Source organism: Condylura cristata, unplaced genomic scaffold (genome assembly GCF_000260355.1).
Source record: "Condylura cristata isolate star-nosed mole 26May11 unplaced genomic scaffold, ConCri1.0 scaffold00008, whole genome shotgun sequence".
Classification (NCBI taxonomy): Eukaryota; Metazoa; Chordata; class Mammalia; order Eulipotyphla; family Talpidae; genus Condylura; species Condylura cristata.
This window is the reverse complement of record NW_004567109.1, coordinates 8186768-8197983: the sequence shown is the minus strand read 5'-3', so window position 1 is coordinate 8197983 and position 11216 is coordinate 8186768. Positions and strand designations below refer to the sequence as shown.

At 52.0% G+C, this 11216-nt stretch overlaps 1 protein-coding gene across 1 annotated transcript; it reads left to right on the top strand.

Annotated features, from left to right (window-relative positions):
* Positions 1-1321: 1321 nt before the first annotated feature.
* On the top strand, positions 1322-2161 carry RNF186 (ring finger protein 186). Its single transcript, XM_004679361.1, has one exon. The coding sequence runs from the start codon at positions 1322-1324 to the stop codon at positions 2159-2161; it is 840 nt and encodes a 279-aa protein (XP_004679418.1).
* Positions 2162-11216: the final 9055 nt, after the last annotated feature.

Here is an 11216-nt window from a genome sequence, read left to right as displayed (position 1 = left end):
AGTGGGGTGGAACACGCTGATTGACCTGCCCTGAGTCACGTCCCCTCCTCCTCCCACAGACTTCTACAGAGCTGGGAACCACAGAGAATGAGTGACTGGAAAGGAAAGCAAATCACTGTCGAAGGGGAATTGGGGAGGAGGGAGAGGACAGCACCAGAACTGAGGCTCCCCCTGCTCCATCTGAGGAAAGACAAACCTGAAAGGTGTTGCCAGCAGGCAGGGGGCGCTGGGTTTCAGAGACAGCAGCCTGGGGAGGCCAGGGGAGAGCAGGGGAGGGGAAGAGTGTGTAGCCTGCCCCTGGGCGCAGCTGAGTCAGTGCCTGCACTGTGCTTGGACCACAGCAGGTGACGTGAGAGGAGGCTCGTTCAGCACGTCTTTCTGGATTCGAGATGGCCTGTGTGAGGTTTTCTTTGGGAAGCTGGGCCATGCCACCTCCCCTCTTAACTTGGGCCGAGGCCCAGGGGGTCGATGCTGCTGTATCTGAGCCCCACATAAGCCCTCCCAGCCAGGGAGGACCCTCACCTCCATGGGATCATAGAAGGCTGACCCCACCAGGCCGGGAAGCTGGCCTAGGATGCCGGTAAATTCCATCAGTTCCCACGGGAAGCCCCGAGGCCATCGGCCAGCAGCCAGCGGGCCTGCCCCACCTACCTTTGCCTTCCAGCCCCACAAGCCAGGGTCCCGGGGATGTCTGAGAGGACTTGCTCAGGGAGCCACCTGTGAGCACGTGAAATGCACCAAGGCGCCGATGACACTGAGTGTCAGTACCTGCTAGCACAACTCTGGGACAATAAATGAAGTGACCCAGGCACAGGGCCCCGTATGTGGTGTTCTGTGGATTCCAAATACTTCCCCAGCACTTGTCCACTTCACAAGGCCTCCTGCCTGCAAATGCACTCAAAACACAAACCATTCCCCATGGCCTCTGGCATCCAGCCAGCTTTGTCCGAGACCCCCCCGATGGCAGTGTTTCTCAGAGGGGTGGCCAGTTTGCCTGTGCTCAGATTGTGAAGATGTTTCTTAACGATGCAGGTAGATTCTCAGCTCCCACCCAGACCTGCAAACTCCATGTCTGACTTTGGGATCTAGCAATCTGCACTGTGAAAGCTTCCTAGCCGGGCTGGGGGTGTGGTTGGGCCCTATAACACATCCCAAAGCTCAGGTCCTGTGGGCACCCATGAGGCACGTAGCCCCAACAGGAAAGTCCTGACTCCGCCGAGGCCCTGCCCCCTTGGGCCCTTCTATCAGGCAATTCAAAGTCTCCCAGCCCACAAGTTACTGATTAACTTCAAGGCAAGAAATAATAATAACTGAAAGGGCGATGCAAGCCCAGAAACAAGTGGAGCAGCGCAGGAGAGGGGGACCAGACAACAGGCCAGGAGGAAAGCCACGCTCGAGACTCCCAGCCCTAAGGTCAGACCGCATCCAGGCCCCGGGGTCCCAGCTGACACCCCGAGAGCTGCAGCGTCCCACTGGTTCTGTGCCCACCATGGCCAGTGCTGGGGTCCCACGGCAGCCAGCTCCACCCTGGCCCCAGCCCAGCCCCGTGGCCGCCACCACAGGCCTGCGTGGCCTCTCCGAGGGAGACCTGGAATGCCTGGTGTGCCGGGAGCCCTACGGCAGTGCCCGGCCGCCCAAGCTGCTGAGCTGCCAGCACGCCTTCTGTGCCGTCTGCCTGAAGCTCCTGCTGTGCGTGCAGAGCGACACCTGGTCCATCAGCTGCCCGCTGTGCCGCAAGGCCACCGCTGTCCCCGGGGGTCTCATCTGCAGCCTGCGTGACCAGGAGGCTGTGGTGGGGTGGCTGACCTGGTCACACCCAGAGGTGCGACTCTGTCCCCAGGGGCTGGGGGACCCCGCCACCCAGGCAGCAGGGCACCCCGGCGTGGCGGGAGAGGATGGGCAGGACCCAGCGAGCGCCAACCGCATGGCGGCACGGGGCCTGGCAGCCCACCTGCTCCTCCTGGTCTTGCTCATCATGCTCATCCTGCCCTTCATCTACCCGGGTGCCGTGCGGTGGGTGCTCACCCTCATCATCGCCCTGGCCTTGCTGATGTCCAGCCTCTTCTGCTACCACTCCAGCTGCCAGGGCAGCTGCTGGCCTGCCCCCAGGACTGTCCTCTGCAGGGAGCAGAAGCACAGCGAGGTGTCGTCCATTGCCTGAGACCCTCCGACCAGACAGAGCCCGCCACACCGTGTACCGCACCTCGCATGGGGTGACCGGCCCCCCTGGGAGATAAATGCCAGCGGACCTGCCAGCCAAAGCCAGAGTGACTGTCCCGGATGAAGACAGCCCACGCGGAGAGCTGTGCTGGGCGGCAGACCTGCCCAGCCCAGGCCAGCCTGCTTGGTGGTGGGTGGGGACGAGGGGGCAAAGGAGGCCCCAATTATTCGAATGCTACAAGGGGTCTCTGGCTCCTCTTCCTTCAGGGTTCCTGGCTTTGCTTTCTACGGCCTGGTGAAAGTGTCGCAATATTGACCTTATTGAAGAACAAATAGAAGCAGGAGTCTTTTTTTTTTTTTTTTTTTGGTAACTTATATCATTAATTTTATTTCCTTGCTCGGTTTTTGGTCTGGTTTTCTGTGTTCAGAGAAGTTTGTACATACTTCTGGCTGTGACAAACTTCCCTTCAGGGAAGTCGGAGACTATAGCACCCCAGGGCTGCCCAGGTCAGGCCTCCCCCGTCCCGGCCTCCCCTGCACTGCACCAAAGGTCCTGGTGGTTTGGGTCTCCCGTGACATGGCCCCAGGGATGGAGAAAGCCTGTGTGGAGGAGAGGCACTTCGGACGCAGCCAGGTGCCCAGCAGTACTCAGAGTGGGGCAGGTGGAGAGGAAGCAAGTGAGTCTGGGAGTTGCTCCCATCAGCGTTCCCCAGCTCCGTGCCATCGGCCCTGACTTACCGGACTCCCAGCTGGCAGGACACCCCCCAACGGAGGCCCAGCTGTCTACCCAACCAAATCTCTCTGGATTTTGCTTTTTTTTTTTTACTTGCTCTCAATTCCTAGTTGTGTGTAATAAAGATTAGAGGCCCGTAAGTGCGACCGATCTCTCCAAGAAACCTGCATTTCCACCGTTCCCCGAGATCACTGTCACTTCGAATGTTTACCCTCAACCATTTCTGCTCAAAGAGGATGATTCCAAGGACTGGCAGAGATGGCCTTCCAAGATTGTTGGGGGGCTGTCAGGACCCAGTGGGGGGTCTGTGTAAATGAGGGGAGTGGAGGTGGCAGGTGACACCCTATTATCCCCAGTAGATCCCACAATTGGGAGCAGCCTGGAGACCCCAGAGGGACTCACTGAACACAATCCATTATTCTTTCCCACCCTAACTTTCCTCCTGCTAGGATGACAGTTGCAGACGGGACACTCAGTGTGGTGACTTGGCCTGGGCCTGAGAGGGGTGAGAAAACTCTCTGGAACACAGGGTAACCCTGGCCCAGCGGTTCCATGTTGTTGGCAAGGGCTTTTGCCTGAATCTGAGCTTCATGTTCCCCAACATGAGCTAGTAGGACCAGATTATTCTAAAGACCCCTGGAGCCCAGGACAACAGACATGTTGACAAGCCCTGTGGACTCAAAGCAAAGTCAAAATATAAGCATATCTGCAATTAGCTGTTCTGGAATTCTGGTGCCTTCTGTCGCTGTTGTTCTTTTAGGGTTCTTCCAGGGCAACTCTGTGACACTCAGGCCACTGAGCTTATTAACTCCTGGCACTGAGAGTGAGTGTGGATGGGTGGGTATGCATGTGCCCACTCTTAAGTCAAGGTCAAGTGGCCTGAAGAACGCCCTGTCCCCCAGGATGCATAAACGACAGGAATTGTTTGGCATTTCCCGAGCTGGCCTCGGGCATGTGGACTTTGGGGTGGTTGCCAGTAGGAGGGAAAGAACATTCTCTCCCCACTCACCTCCACTCCATTCCACCTCCTTCCTGGACCCTCCACCAAAAAGTCCCTCCACCAGGTCTCCACTTTTACCGAAACAATAGTGGGTGGGTGTTCATCCAGCGCTTAAAATGCCAAGCACTGCAGTTAATGCTTCACATGCATTATCTGGCTGAATCCATAACAACCTTATGAAGTAGAAGTTCAACCATCATGCTGTTGAGGAGACTGAGGATCAGAGAGGCAAATTCACCTGCCCTGGGTTGCACAGCCAGTCATAGCCAGAGCTCCTGGGGAATGAATCCAAGGCCCCCTCTGCCCCATCACGCTGCCATCTCTGTGTACATTTCAGAAGCAGTCGTGACATTGGTGTCTACTTGAGGGCTCACACAGGAGCCCTCAGGAGTGTGAATTCCAGGGGTCAGCTGTTCAGAGAGACCAGAGCCTCTCTAAAGAGAACAGGAAAACTGGGATGGCTTTCCTGCAGGCTTCACCAGCCAGTCCCAGCCTCCTCTGCAGGAGCTATGTGGGCACATGGCCCCCAACTAGTGTGCCCTCTGTCCCCCTGGGCAAAGGTGTCCTGACACTGCTGTCACCGCCTGCTTTGAAGCCCAGCTGACCAACCACCTTCTGGCCCCTGGCAGGGTGGGGACAGAGCACACCGGAGGCTACTACTGCCAGGAGGTAAGCAGAAGCTGCAGCACTGCGACAAAGAGATGTGAGGGGAAGAAACCAGAGAAGCAGCCTGGACTCAACACTGAGTCTGACCCGGGTGTGACCAGAAGTTACAGAACTTCTCTGAGCCTCACTTTGCTCATTTGTAAAGTGGGGGATGAAATCACACTTCCGGGGGGTTTTCATGAAGATTCAAAGTGCTGCTAGATGGGAGCCCCATGTACTGAGGTCTCCCTTTAGGGCCCATCATGGAGCCCCGTAGGTGAATGGGTTGCTTGGGCCTGTTCAGTGTTAGAGACCAGCTTCGATGATGGACGAAAAAGCCAGTTCAGAGCGCAGCACTGACCAGGGAAGGTCATGGTGGAGAACTTAGGTCCTGGGGGGCGGGGGGGAGTAAGGGGGGTGGGGTCAGAGGGGCAAAGGGGACTAAAGATTCAGAGGAACTGAGACCCTCTCCCTCATCTGTGCCCATCAGACCCTCCTCTCTTCACTGCACCCTTGGAGTCAAGCTTAACAGGCTGGAATAGCTGCTTCCCCACCGACAAGTGATCTAGTCTCTCTGAGCCGCAGCTTTCTCAGCCATGAAACAAAGATTATAATGCAAATGTCACAGGGCTGCTGGGGTGCTCATAAGATAACCCGTGGTCGGGCACTGTCAGAGCATTAGAAGGTCAAGAAAAGAGGGAGGAGGAAAAAGAGAGGGATGCTGAATTCTAGAAAGCACTGACAGGATTGATTAGAACAGATTCACCTTACTCTATTACGTTTTCTTGGGATTTTATGAAAACTGAGCATTAGAATTTGCCCCCCTTTCTTGTCAGCCTCAGCATCAGCAGTGTCCTCAACAACACAATAAAACAATCATCGTCAATGTAATTCGAATGTGCCATGCAAAGTCGATGACAATGTTATCGCATCTGCTGTAAATTACGGCCAGGGATGCCCAGCCACAAAAGGTTAAGTAACTTGTTCAAGCTCACACAGCAAGGCAGTGGTGGAGCCAGGAATAGATTCCAGATTTTGGACTTTGAGCCACTTTGCTGCATCAGATGGGGCATTCCTGGCTCAAGGTCTGGGAGCCCCCGGGTTACCGGGCAGAGAATGGAGCAGAGATGGCATCCCCCCATTTGGTTATTCCAGCTCCTTGATTTTGTGGGTACCTGCAGTGGAAAGTTGTGGAAGTCCAACCGCCCCATTACACACAGCCACTTCCTCATGTCACCTCACAGCACCTGTTCATTGCTGGAACCTTGTTTCAAAAGCTGGAGGAAGTTTTGCAGTCTTTGCTAGACAATTAGCACTTTGTGGCAAAGGAATGAAGGGTGGGCTTGTGATTCCTGAGGCTGTGGGGACAATAGAGAGCACATTCAGGAGAAATCAGATCTGGAATCTTGACCCTGCTGGGAGCAATTCTTACAAACTTTATATTCCAATCGGAGCATCTTGAAATTCCATTTTTACAAAGGGGGACCTATTTCCTGGTTGAATTCAGAACATGGAGGAAGGAATCTAGGATTCCCGTGCATTGAGTCAACAAACTAACTTGGGGGTCTGCTGAGCAGGGTACAGACCTGAGTCAGGGATTTGTCAGGGAATGCAGGGAAGATCACACCTGATATTCCAGGTGTGGATTTAGAAGTCCCCACTCTGGCCAGCCTCGAGCCATCCTCATCCAGGTGCAGATCGCAGAGTTGAAGGTTAGGACAGGTTTTATTCATCCTTTGCATACTTGTCCTAAGGAACAGCCTCTGCAGATGTTAGCTGTCCCTGCCCTTGGGACGAATCTCCTTTGCCAGACCCTTGCCTTCCCAGAGTCCCTTGCAGCCAGGGATGGTCATGTGATCCAGATTAGGGTCATGAAGCCCAGCAAGAGGGTTTCAGGACATCATTCCTGCTTTGACCATGGGAAGAAAGGGCTAAAGGATGCTTGAGGAAGGGAACCATCTTAGTACCACAGGATCACACAGTGAAGTTCAAACGGTCAACAGGCTGAGGATAATGAAGAGTAGTCAACATCGCTGAGCTCGTGAGGCCACCCTGGGGCCTCTGGGGGTATGCTCCATAAATGGTCCCTGAATGATTGTGAACCTCAATCCCCAAACACAAGCCATCCCCACAGAAACATACATTCAAATGATCAGCGACACAGGTCAGGCTGACTGGTGACCACTTTACCAGCTCCCTACAGGTGAAGTCAACCCAGAGGAAACTGAGAATTTGGACCATAACTGCACAGTAGTTTCATTCTTGTTGTTGTTTTTAATGCTTCTACTTAATGGTTTAAAAGGAAATATAACATGGTTATTAAAAAAAGAATTTGTCATTACAGAAAGTAATGACATTTTACAGAATGATGTAAAATGGCACTTGTAAGCAAAAAGAAATAACACTAAATGTACCTTGGATTGGATTCCGGGATGAGAAGAGATGTTCGTGGCAAACTGGGCAATATCTTAGCAGTGATGTACCAGCGTTGGTTTCTTACTCTTAACAAATGTACCAAGGTTATATACCAATGTGAAGACAGGAAAATATTGGGGTAGAGATATATGGTTCTTACATGAGAACTCTGTAATATCTTTGTAACTTTCCTGTGAGTCTAAAATCAAAAGCTCATTAAAAGGGCCTCCCTGGTGTTGCAAGGGTTAAGTCTCAGCCCTATGAAGCTATCACAAAGCTGTTGGCAGCCACTGTAGCACCAGTTCAATCCCAGCCAGGGAGCTGACGCACAGGGCGCAGCAGACCTCTCCTGACTCGCCCACTGCTCCCCTCAGCAGTGTTTCAGAAGATTTTCCTGTTCTGCTCCTCACTCTGTCCTGGTGAATCCTCTCACCCTTCACACCACTGGCCTGTACCCCAGTTCTTGTGTACATAAATAAATAAAATAATCTTTTTAAAAAAAAAACTCATTAAATAAATAACAGAATGAATAGATCCCAACTCAGTATTTTGGATAGCAGAAGGCTTCAGGTGAGGCTGTTCTTCCTTCACTGGAAAGGAGATGGGCAAAGGCTGGAGGAGCACAGAGCACCATTATTCAGCCTTCAAAGGGAAGGAAATTCTCTTTCTCACAACAGGGGTTAGCCTGGAGGACATTAGGCTGCCCGAAGTCACCAAAAGACAAATACTGCATGAGTTCACCTGCGTGGACTCCAGAATAATCAGACTCACGGAAGCAGAGTGTGGAGCCCAGTTGCCAGTGCTGGGGGAGGGGAGGGAGAGATGGGGAGATGTTGGCCAAAGGGTACAAAGTTTCAGTTATGCAAGATAAATGAGTTCTGGGAATCTAACGCCCAGGTGTAGAACAGCTCCAGATACTGTACATTTACCTCAAGGATAGATCTGAAAGGAAATCATCTTACATTCACAGTGCACACAAACGGTAACTATGTAGGGGTGATGGATGAAGTCATTTCGTGTGACTGGGGTGATCTTTTCACAAGATAGATACATACATATATATATCATACAATTTATATACATATATGTATGATATATATATATATATCATACACTTTAACTACACAATGTTATAAGCCAAAGATAACTCAATAAAGCCCAATATATACATATATAGGGATATGTGTGTACAATTTATTTTTTAAGATTTTATTTATTTATGCATACAAGAGCTGGCCAGTGGTGCAGGGGGTGAGAGGATTCACCCGAGACAGAGTGGGGAGCAGAACAAGCAAATCTGCTGACATGCACTGCTGAGGGGAGCAGCGGGCGGGTCAGGAGAGGCCTGCTGCGCCATGTGGGTCAGCTCCCTGGCTGGGGATCGAATTCATGCAGCAGTAGCTGCTGAAAACTCCATTGTGCTGAGACTTAACCCCTTGCGCCACCAGGGAGGCCCTGTACAGTTTATTTTTTGACTGAAACTATATCACAAAGAAAATGGCTTACTTACTAGTTTAATGAATGGCCTTGTAGTTAAAAAGAAATAAATAAAAACCACAACTCAAAAAAATATTCAATTAACATCAAACTGTGTTCTCAATAGAATGGGAATTGAAGGAAATAATTGCAGGTGCATCCTCAGTGATTTCATCAAGTTCATGCACCAGCTCCAGGGGCTCAAGTACCACCAGTGACAGGGGCTCGGGCATCAGGAAATGCCAGAGCGGGGTGAGTGGCACGCAACCTTACAGAAGCAGCAGAGAGCACCCGCCCAAGCCTCTGTGTAAGAGAAATGGCAGAAAACGACAAACCGATTACTTCACATGCAAGGACAGTGGGGGAAAATACTAACTCAGGTCACTTGAACCCCCACCACAGAACTTGGGCAATCCCAGTTCCGACCACAGAAACCTGTTCGGTTCTTTGGGTCAAAGAAGCCACAGAAACACACCGGTGCTGGTTGGGCAATGTATGCGTTTACGCAGCACCCCTGTCTTGCCTGAGACATGGAGAGCACCTATGTCTTACTTCAAAGGTGTGTCCAGTCTCTCCCTCTGGGAGCGTCATTAAGAAAAAGTGGCCACAATAACACTCTTTCAGTCTCCAGTTCAAAAGGAGACATCGGTAGGCTACGTGCAGGGAGACAGCAGGGTTGCCTTCAGTGGCACCACCCCCAGAACTCAGTTTCTTTGAGCAACACCCACAGCAGGGGACGCTCACCTACGTCCTAGAAAGAAGGACAGGCGGAGACAGGACAGAGCGAAGGGCCCTTCTCCCACAGCGGATCCGTTATGAGCAACGTATCTACGTGACTCGGAACCTGTATGGATTCCTAGAAGCGGAATCCAGCCAGATCTAGGGTCAGAACAAGGCAGCCCCGTGACCCGCTCAACTTATTTCACCTCTCCAGGCCTCCATTGTCTTCTCCATTGTGAAATGGGCCTAATAACAATAATACGTTGTTACTTGAACTGCTGCATAGGACTAAATGAAATAAAGCCATATACGGACGTGCACAGAGCCAGCCACGTGGATAATGCTCCCTAAATAGTATTTACGGTTCTTCTGTAACTTCTGGGGATAATCAAATCCACTCACTCAGTCAAATCTGATTAGTCACCAGATTCACCAGGGGGAACTTGTTTAAAATACAGACACTCCTGGGCCCTCCCTGGTGGTGCAGCAGGTTAAAGCTCAGCACTAAGAAGCTGAAGCCACTTCAGCATGAGTTAGATCCCCGCCCCAGAGGTGACCTACATGGCGTGGCAGACCTCTCCTGGCCCGCCCACTGCTCCCCTTGATCTGCCTGTTCATTCCCCACTCTGTCCCTGGTGAATCCTCTCACCGCCCCTGCACCTCTGGCCTGTACCCCAGTTCTATATGCATAAATAAACAAATCTTAAAAAAAAAAAAAGAACACATGATTTCAGATATTTCAAGGGTATGATGTGAACATTTATCCTTAAAAAATAAATAAATAAATACAGACACTCCCAAGTATTCATACCGCAAGAAATTCTAAACTGGGCCTGTCTGGGCAGGACCCAGGAGCCCAGGCCTGGGTGCAGGAGGGACGCTCACGAAGCAGCAAGGGAGGAAGGGGACAGCCGCCTAGCCAGACGGCTGAGTCAAACCAACCCTGACAGTCACTGGGGTGACAGCCAGATCGCCCTCACATCCAGTAGAAGTATCCTTCACTAAGAATAAAAGCAGTTAACTTATGCAAAGCATTTAACCTCTACCTATTCATCTAACAGCCCTTGAGGTGTGGGAGCCCTAAACCACTCTCGTTTTAAATATTAGGAAAACTTGAGTGCCTAACACCAGGGCTCAAACACACACACCTTGCCAAAGGCATACATCTAAAGGGGGTTTCTCCACCTTTCCTACCTTTCGCCTTGATTGTGGGGTTAAGTCCTGGCTGCTGTTCCATGGGGGTGACTGGGGAGAGGGCACAGCTATAACTGCAACTGAGACCAGAGGCAGGTCTCTAACCTCACTGCGTCCCTCAGGGCCATCCAGCGGGGGAGAGGGCCACCAGACCCTGAACTCAAGAGCTGGCTGGAAGCTTTCGGTTGCCATCCACTTCCATGCGGTTATTAATATTCCATCTGGGTAGGGCCCACAGGTCAGAGAAAAACCAGGTGACCCTGGAAGGCAAACAGCCGGGACCCATTGACCTAAAGGCAGGTAGAACTGCTCTTCTTGGTCCCCATTGGCCCGTGGGACCATAAGATCAGAGCAAGAGCATTCCACATGGGGCATGGGTCACAGGCTGTGCAGGAGAAGCTTGTCCCTGACCCCGACCAGCGCCTTTTCATTCATAGTCTTCTCCAGGAGAAAGAGCAACAGCCTCCTGGTCACCACTATCCATGCTCTGACTTTGGCACACATTAGCTCTGTGGCCTCTGCATGGCCTGGATCAGAGTCCTGATCTTCTGCCGTGTAGAACAGGTGTGATAAGACGTCACAGGGCTGCTCTGGGACTAAGACCATTCCCGCACTCACTGGGTGAGTCTGCACCCTCCTAGTGCCAGGCACAGTCCCGGGGGGGTGGGCACGCAGGAAGATAAGGCAGCCCAGACGCCAGCTCTCCCGGTGTGTAAATTCTAGTGGGGATGGCAGACAACAAATTGCAAATGGGAAAAAGAACAAAAGAATTCCGTAGAGCAATCATTGCAATTAAAACAGAACGGCAGGGGAGCTCGGGCTGGGATTCCCACACGCTTAGGCTAGTGCCTGATGTAGTAGGTGATCAGTACA